The sequence below is a fragment of the Pantherophis guttatus genome, chromosome 8, assembly GCF_059756535.1.
Source record: "Pantherophis guttatus breed Tessera chromosome 8, ASM5975653v1, whole genome shotgun sequence".
NCBI classification, from domain to species: domain Eukaryota; kingdom Metazoa; phylum Chordata; class Lepidosauria; order Squamata; family Colubridae; genus Pantherophis; species Pantherophis guttatus.
Genome location: NC_142070.1, coordinates 75977670 through 75987194, shown reverse-complemented (window position 1 = coordinate 75987194; position 9525 = coordinate 75977670). Strand labels below are relative to the sequence as shown.

Genomic DNA, 9525 nt, shown 5'->3' with positions numbered 1-9525 from the left:
GCTTCTGTTTAATTATTTTATCAACTTGATTTCAGTCACATTAAAAAGAGAATTACTGGAATTTGCAGTAATTATACAAACATAAATCAAGGGTTAAATTAAGACATCTGTGGCAGGAACGTAACTCAGAATAACATCAATTAACCAAAATCTAATCAAATCAAATCAAATGTGTTTTTGCTTCTCAAAACATTAAACATTGTGTTTTTATGTAATAAGACTGATACTATCATAAAATTATTTTTATTGTTTCTATTTAAAAGAGCAATTCCAGAAAAGTCGTGCTGAACATTTTTTTTTATCATGCCAAAATTGTTTTCATCTGTGTGTGAAAACTCTTTTTTAAAATTAAAATTATGGATGACACTGTTGTATGCTTGCGACAACATTGTATGCAGTTCATATGAATGCCATGATTTTCTGGAATTAAAAAAAACACCAATACCTTTTTTTTTTTTTAATGTTCACATTGTGATTTTTAAAAAGGAGTCCTCGCTGCTGATACGAACCGTGAGATATAAATATTATATTTAGATCTCTTCTTCTTTTACCTGACATCCACAGCAAGTTGTTATTGTTGTAACAAAATTAACACATAGGGTAGCCATAAATAATGCGGATAAATAAATTCCTGGACTTATTGCTTGTTGTCTTGAATACATTTATTTTCAAGAGGCAGCTGAGGCCAGATTTTAACAGAAAACACTGTGTCAGTCTATAAAATAAAGACTCCCTCAAGTCAAAGTCATAACTAAGCATTGCTCCTGTCTCTGAGATGGTGAAATAAAGTGGCTGAGATACATGTCAGACTTTCGAAAAGATTAAAAAATTCCACGAGTTTTGTTGGGTGTCTTGTCTGTACATTGGAAACAGACTGCTGGATGTGACAGTTCAGTTCAAGACAAACTTTCTAGGGTAGCTTCTTGTCTCGTCACTCCGTCCTCTGAACAAGTTGGGAAAAAAAATAAGTAGAATCATAGCGCCAATCAAAATGGTAGGAGCGATAACAACAAAGTTATCGTTCTCTCTCTCTCTCTCTCTCTCTCTGTGTGTGTGTGTGTGTGTGTGTGTGTGTCTCTCTCTCTCTGTGTCTCTCTGTCTCTGTCTCTCCTTCTCTCCCACTAAACCATCAGGGTAAAAGTCAAGTAGGCTCTGCCCCAGAATGTTGATTAGGATAGGCATATTAAGACAGGGAACAGCAGTAGTTTGACTTGTCTGTCCATCTCCCACTGCCTACCGCTGCAGTATATATCATCCTGTCAATGGGTTGTCATTAACATTCAGCTGGAAGCCTCACTGCCTTTTCAGCTCAGCGAGAGAGCTATTATGGTGTTTGCGGATTGCTTCAATGATAAAAGACCCTCGATCGGCGGCGTCAAACTCGCTGGCAACCTGTCTCATCAAAGAGATGTGAGTTTTGACTTGCGTTCACTCTCCGAGTCTTCCTTCCACCCACTGAAGTGTGCCTCGCTCCCCTTCTTCAACAATTAGCCGAACGTTCTTGGAGGTTCGTTTAGGAGACTTACTCTACCTGCTCCCCCATGTTGCTTTGGCAGAGTGATCCGTCTTTCAAGCTATCCTTTCAGATACAAACCTTTTTTTTTTTTTTTGTAGGATTCCTTCCAAATGTAAAGAGGCAAATTTCACAGCTCCGTGGGAGGCACGTTAGTGTTTACAGTTTCGTGGCATTCCACTGTTTTTCTTTTTTCTTGATAGCTATAAAAAGTTTCCCTTTCAAATTTGCCTCTGGATATGAAGAGAGAGAGAGAGCAAAATGAAAAATCGGAACCCCCTGAGATTTCTCTAAAAAAAAAAAAAAATGCTACTGAAATTTGAGAATCAGAATCTGACAGGCCCGAAGCGAGTAGGAAATGAACAATAAGATGCTTTCCAAATACTATCCCCTCTTCTTCTTGCTTTGAGTGAGGTTCCTGTGGTGGTTGCCATTAATGATTTTTGTTCTGCGCAAAATGAGAATGAAAAGGCATGGCGGTCACTTAAGATGTTTCATTTTTTGAATTGTAACCAATGTGATACACTTCACACAAGACACGGGGATTCATAGGACTCTGTTCTTCTAATTTGCAAATTAGCCACCCTGAGTCACGAGGAAGATGCGCAGGGTCCCTTAAATTGGGTGGCCATAGAAATAACTATGAAGAAGGAAGGAAGGAAGGAAGGAAGGAAGGAAGGAAGGAAGGAAGGAAGGAAGGAAGGAAGGAGGGAGGGAGGGAGGGAGGGAGGAAGGAAGGAAGGAAGGAAGACAGAAAGAGGGAGGAAGAAGAAGGGGAAGGAGGGAGGAAGAAGGGAGGAAGGACAGAAAGAGGAAGGAAGCAAAAAAGGAAGCAAAGAAGAATCATGGAAGCAAATAAGGAAGCAAAGGAGCCTGGGTGGCGTAGGAGGTTAATGCCTCCTACTAAGGCAGCATTTAACATCCAGCTGCCTGCAATTACTGCGAGTTCAATTCTCACCAGGCTCAAGGTCGACTCAGCCTTCCATCCTTTCTAAGGGGGTAAAATGAGGACCCAGTTTGTGGAGGCAATAAGCTGATGTTGTATAAAATATACAAAAGTATGAAGGCTATTGCTTAACGCGTTGTAAGCCGCCCTGAGTCTCCGGAGAAGGGCGACATATAAAAATAAATAAAAAATTTTAAAAAATAAGGAAAGAAAAAAGAGGAAGGGAGTTTGGACAGAAAGAGGGAGGAAGAAGGGAGGAAGGACAGAAAGAGGAAGGAAGCAAAGAAGGAAGCAAGGAAAGAAAAAAGAGGAAGGGAGTTTGGACAGTGTAAAGAATTATGCCTAAGTCTCTAGGTTGTATGAGATCTCTTTTTGTGTCCCAAATATTTCTGATCCTTTTACATACAGGACTAGAGAGGTGATAGAATTCCCTTATTGTTGAACTCTCAATCCCTAAAAGAATACGTTCTCAGACAAATTAGCAGGGACTCTCAATGCACATAAATCCTCAACTGAATATTCTAAGCAGGCAACCTGGTGTACCCCAACTAAAATTAACTGTATATACCGGCCATGCATTATGGTTAGGGCAGGTGAAATGGCTGGTGGAAATATATGAAGATTGTGGTAACATAATTGCCTATATAATCTCTTACCAAGGAATCTTCTCTTCAGCCCAGCTCGGCAAAGAGTAAACTAATTAAGATACTGTGCATTTTTCTTTTCCTCCTTATCAATAAAGGATGATAAGCATTTTGTGAAAAACCTAAAAAGTATAACAAATAATTTGAACCTGTGGAGCAGGGAGAAAAAGCTTGTTAAGCAAGGGAAATGTGTTTTAGGAAAAAGTGAATATTAACAATCATACCAGGTTGGAAAGAACATCAATGGAATTTTAAATTAATGAAATACCTGAAAATAAGACATCCCCTGATAATAAGCCCAATCGGGCTTTTGAGCACATGCGCTAAAATAAGCCCCCCCTGAAAATAAGCCCTCCCCAAAAATATTTAAATACATGCACAGCTGGTCCCCACCATTTCCTCTGGTTAGGGTTAGGGAGACAGAGCTGGAAATCAGGTAAGAAGGCAAGAGGAGGCCCGTCTTGCTCCATGCACCCCAAAATAATAAGACCTCCCCAAAAATAAGGCCAAGCACTTATTTCAGGGTTCAAAAAAATAAGACATCTTATTTTCGGGGAAACACAGTATTAATGTCTTTACTTAAGAGAGGCTTGGTTATCAGATTTCTAAAGAGCTAGCCAATGAGAGAAGAAATCAATAAAGCGCATCTCAAAAAGACAAATTCAATTCCAGCTGGACAAAATGTTGGGAAAGGATGTGCAGATCAGAGGCAATGAGTATGTGTGCTTCCACGGTCTTCCTATAAAGCAGAAAACTTATCTGAAGCTCCAGGCAACAATGCTGAATAATTTTAAATTAAAATTAAACAACAACAACAACAACAACAATAAAGTTAAATGAAACCATGTTGTTTAGCAATCTTACTATATTAAGATTGGCAACAGCATCATGTACTGGTTAAGATGTCAGGTATGAGGCCTGAAATGGTCTGTGTGATCAACCTATCTCAAGATACGATTGCAGACTTTCTTGAAAGAAAATATGATGATGGAGGAGGAGAAGGAGGAAGAGGAGGAAGAGAAGGAGGAGGAGAAAAGGAAGAGGAAGAGGAAGAGGAAGAAGAAGAAGAAGAAGAAGAAGAAGAAGAAGCAGAAGCAGAAGCAGAAGCAGAAGAAGAAGAAGAAGAAGAAGAAGAAGAAGAAGAAGAAGAGGAGGAGGAGGAGGAGGAGGAGGAGGAGGAGGAGGAGGAGGAGGAGGAGGAGGAGGAGGAGGAGGAGGAGGAGGAGGAGGAGGAGGAGGAGGAAGAAGAAAAAGAAGCATCATCATCATCAGAAGAAGAAGGAGAAGGAGAAGGAGAAGAAGAAGAGGAGGAGGAGGAGGAAGAGGAGGAGGAAGAGGAAGAAAAAGAAGCATCATCATCATCAGAAGAAGAAGAAGAAGGAAGAAGAAGAGGAAGAGGAAGAAAAAGAAGCATCATCATCATCATCATCATCATTATCAGAAGAAGAAGAAGAAGAAGAAGAAGAAGAAGAAGAAGAAGAAGAAGAAGAAGAAGAAGAAGAAGAAGAAGAAGAAGAAGAAGAAGAAGAAGAAGAAGAAGAAGAAGAAGAAGAAGAAGACAAAGTAGTAGTAGTAGTTCTACTTTAATCATTGGTCTCTGTCTATAGTCTTACTGAACCCTAGTATTATACAATAGCTGATTTTTTTCTCTCTCTGATTCTTCCATGTGGTCTGAAGGGTGGGAAATCAAAAATTTCATTTTTTTCATCTGTTTTGCCCTATTTGAAATTCTTTCCTAGAAAACCTCACCTGACACTTACTTTGCTGTTTTATTTTATTTCACCCAAGCAAACTAGTTTATTTGTATTTTATTGATAGATCAATAAAATTCATCCCATAAAAGCCCATCTATCTCCCTCACAGAGGGAAATATTTCAAACTCATTTCTAGGGCTTCTACGTTTTGTTTTGTTTTAACTTTTGGGCTTCTGTTTGTTTTTGGATAGTCTAGGACTGCTTTTATATTTGTCACAAGGATGCATTATATTTCATTGCTTAAATAAATTTTAAACCATGCTGGGAACATCGACAAAGGGTAGCTTAATTAAAAATAATAATTCTTAAATAAATAAAAAGAACTTTCACAAGAGGGGCTAATTGCGAATTCAAGCTGTTGGGCTTCAAAATTAATATAACGTGAACGAAGAAGAGTATAACTGAATGAGTTAAAACCAGCTGAACAAACTTGTGAATACTGATGAGCCCATCCTGAGTCCAATTATTCTCTTGCTAAATAGACACAATGAGACAAGATGTAATTCATTTTCAAAACACTGAAGCACATGTTGCGTTTCTTGAGCTCATTGAAATTATGATTTTTAAAAAAGATTTGTATTCAGAAAGTGCCTTCCGGATTCCTTTTCAACTTGCTAAAGACCTAACAGTCAGAGAAATAGAAGAATAGAAGAAGCCAAAGGCAACTGTAAAAGTTAAGTAAAACATCTTGAAATCTTTTCTTGGGCTGAAGGATTTTCTTGATTGGCCTGCTTGAAGGATTTAAAAATTGCAGCTGGTGATTGCAGCCAATCATGTCCCTAAAAGAATTTTAGACCAATTCAAAACTGAAATTAATAATACATTTATAAACATTTTTATCTCTTCTTACCAGGGGTGAAATGCTCCCGGTTTGGACCGGATCGCCCGATCCGGTAGCGATGGCAGCGGGTGGTTCGGAGAACTGGTAGCAAAAAATCCCTGCGCCCTCCCCACCATGCCTAGCTGAGCTGCATGATCATCAGAGGCTTTTGTTTTTACTTTTCAAAGCATTTTTTCTACAACCTCTTCCGATGAAAAAATGCTTTTAAAAGTAAAAAAAAAAAAAAGCCTCTGATGATCGTGCGGCTCAGCTGGGATCATCGGAGGCTTTTCAAAGCATTTTTTAAAAAGCCTCTCTGACGATCCCAACTGAGTTGCCTGATCAGCAGAGGCTTTTCAAAGCATTAGAAAAAATGCTTTGAAAAGTTAAAAAAAAAAAGCCTCTGATGATCGCGCGGCTCAGCTGGGATCGTCGGAGGCTTTTCAAAGCATTTTTAAAAAAGCCTCTCTGACGATCCCAGCTGAGTTGCCTGATCGTCAGAGACGCTTTTCAAAGCATTTTTAAAAAAGCCTCTCTGACGATCCCAGCTGAGTTGCCTGATCAGCAGAGAGGCTTTTCAAAGCATTTTTTAAAAAGCCTCTCTGATGATCCCAGCTGAGTTGCCTGATCAGCAGAGGCTTTTCAAAGCATTAGAAAAAATGCTTTGAAAAGTTAAAAAAAAAATTGGCCATGCCCACCCAGTCACATTACCCACCACCACCAAGCCACACCCACAGAACCAGTAGTAACAAATTTTACATTTCACCCCTGCTTCTTACATATTCCTTCGGAATGATACGTTTTATTCTGCAGTAGACGAAGGTGTCTCAAAATTATTCTTGACCGTCTCTAGGTTCATAAAAGAGCCAAAGTATCTATTTATGATTTCATCAAATGTCATATAATCACCATCATAAGACTTCCTCATCCTATCCCAAAGGTGCTTTTTTTCAAGACTGTTGTGGCCCGCCAGCAGCCTGCGCAGATCATGGCTGATCCCGATGACAAGGAGGCTGGTGTGGTGTCGTGCCAGCAGCCTGCGCAGCCGGCGGTCGCATCGGACAGCAAGGAGGCTGAAGAGGATGTGGTGCCAGAGGCAGAGACTCAGCCAGGGCCTTCAGGACCTCCAGAGGCTCCTTCAAGTGAAGAGAGTGAAGTGGAGGAGCCTCTCCTCAATGCTCGAGCATGCAGGGCTGCCAAAAGGCAGGAGTGGCTACTCAGGAGGAGGAGGTCTCCTCGAAAGTAAGGCTTGAGGATAATTGGCCACTCCCTTAGCCTATTTAAGTCACATGCCTTTAGTAAGTTTCTTGCTAGAAACAACTTGTAATTATCATCAGAGCATTTTTGGAAATGTCTTATCATATCTTGTTTTCTGGGCTGGTTGCCAACCTTTGCCGGACTTTGGTTTATTCTTGCTACTTAATAAATTTCATAAGGACTGTTGGTGTGTGTCAATATCCTTGGAAATCTGGAGCTGGGGCAGAACAAAGACATATTCCATATGGACTTTCTTGTTTTTCTTTTGAAGACGTTTCACTTCTCACCCAAAAGGCTTCTTCAGCTCTGACTGGATGGTGGAGAATGGAACTATCCAGTCAGAGCTGAAGAAGCTTCTTGGATGAGAAGTGAAAGAAAAACCAGAAAGTCCAGTGGCCTCTTGAAAAAGCACCTTTGGGACAACCACGACCTGCATGACTGAGAATCTCTATAAACATTCCTCATCATATGTTATAGAACACATACATATAACCTCCATCAAGTCACTGAATTTTACAATGCGAATTGAAGGATTTTTGGAACAGAAAATGTTTAAGGAGCTCTTCTGGGATGAATGCATAACAAAAATATCAATAACAAAATAACAAAATATCTTCCTGGGAGTCAAAACATATATATGTGTAGCTTCTTGTCGAAATTCTCATCCTTCTTCCTCTCCTTCTGCTCTTCTCCTTTGGTTACAAGAATGGAGTATGTCTGGGCAGAAATTTTGGAAACTAGGCAGTGGAAGAGGGTAGAGGTGGGAGAAATACTTATATCGAATAGCCAAGAAGCAGACACAGACAGAGATAAAGATTCAAGAGAGGAATTTGGGAGGCAAGTAAAAAAAAAAGCATAGCAATTAAAGTCTTGAAGCGGGCAAGAGATGATGGATAGATAATTTCTCCTTTTTGTTGTTGTTCTGATTTGCTTTCCTTTCTCTCTCTCTCTCTCTTTTTTCTTTTTTTAGGTAGATGACATGACTAGAAGTTAGGTAGGATAGAAAGAAAATATTTTTTTTTAGTAAAGGGTGACATGATTAAAAGTTAGAATAAGTGATAGAAATAAGAGAAGGGGGAATGTTAGTGTAGACACTTTTATATAATAAAAAAGTAATAAGAGAAAAATGGAATAATTGAATAATGACAGATTGCAACTTAATATAATTGTGTATCATTATTAGAAATATATAAGTTGATTGAATTTAATAACTATGATTAATTTTATTAGTTTTATTTGTATTAGAATGTATGACACCTAGGTGCCACACTGTTCACATTGATTTGATATGTTTGTAAAAAATAAAAAACTTTAAGAATGGAATATGTCTAATCTAATAAAAAAACGGGCTAGGGCAGACATGATACCAGTGTTCCAATATTTGAGAGGCTCCTACAAATACAAAGGGATCAAGCTATTTTCCAAAGCCCCAAAAGGCAGGACAAGAAACAAGGGATTGAAACTAATCAAGCAGAGAAGCAACTAAAACTAAGAAGAACATTCCTAACGGTTAGAGCAATCAACCAATGGAATAGCTTGCCTTCAGAAATTGTGGGTGCTCCATCACTGGAGGCTTTCAAAAAAAGAATGGACAACCATTTGTCTGAAATGGTATATAGTCTCCCGCTCAAGCACAGAGTTGGACTAGAAGGCGTCCGAGGTCCCTTCACACTCTATTATTCTATGTTTTATGTTCCTTCTCCTTCATGCAGAATGTCTCTCAGAAAAAATATATGCATAGAAACTTGAATATTGGTGAACATTATTCCCAAAACACGTATAATAATAATAATAATAATAATAATAATAATAATAATAATAATAATAATAACAACAACAACAACAACAACAACAACAACAACAACAACAACAACAACTTTATTGTCATTGTACGTGTATACACAGCATACCCATACAACGAAATTCACTTAACATCCAAAGACCAGGTCCAACACACATAACAATCCCCAAACACACTCCCACCCACCCACCACAAATTTCCCACCCCTAAACCACCCAAACATCCACACAACAGACCAAGTAATGCTGTCCAACAGCTCGCTAATGGTGGCCCTTTAGTTCATTGTTTAGTGCAATTATAGCTCTGGGATAAAAACTATTCAGAAAAGGTGTCGTCCGAGTTTTAATTTTTCCATATCTTCTGCCAGAAGGCAACAGTCCAAAAGGATTGTAAGCAGGATGGGAAGAGTCTCTGAGAATGTTATGCAACTTCTTCAGAGAGATTCGAAGATGTCATCCAGGGCTGGTAGCTGGAGCCCGATGATATTCTGGGCAGTTTTAATGATTCTCTGTAGAGCTTTTATGTCCGCTGCAGAGCTGCTCCCATACCATGCAAGAATGCCGTATGTCAGGATACTTTCAATGGTGCTGAGATAGTAGGACAGAAGTAGATGCTGAGATAGATTTATCTTCCTGAGCATTTCTCAGGAAGTACAGCCTCTTCTGTGCCTTCTTTGCAAGCATGTTAACATTCATAGTCCATGAGAGGTCCTCCGAGATATAAATGCCCAGAAATTTAAAACTACCAACCCTCTCCACCTCCTCACCATTTATGTACAATGGTAGATGTA

General features: G+C 39.1%; 1 protein-coding gene across 1 annotated transcript; it reads left to right on the top strand.

The window, feature by feature from the left end:
- The first annotated feature begins 1273 nt into the window (after positions 1-1273).
- LOC148112718 (uncharacterized) lies at positions 1274-7190 on the top strand. Its single transcript, XM_087874576.1, has 2 exons — positions 1274-1410; positions 6618-7190. Exons 1-2 carry the CDS (start codon positions 1327-1329, stop codon positions 6921-6923), a joined length of 390 nt encoding a protein of 129 aa, XP_087730702.1. The 5' UTR covers positions 1274-1326; the 3' UTR covers positions 6924-7190.
- The last annotated feature ends 2335 nt before the right edge of the window (positions 7191-9525 follow it).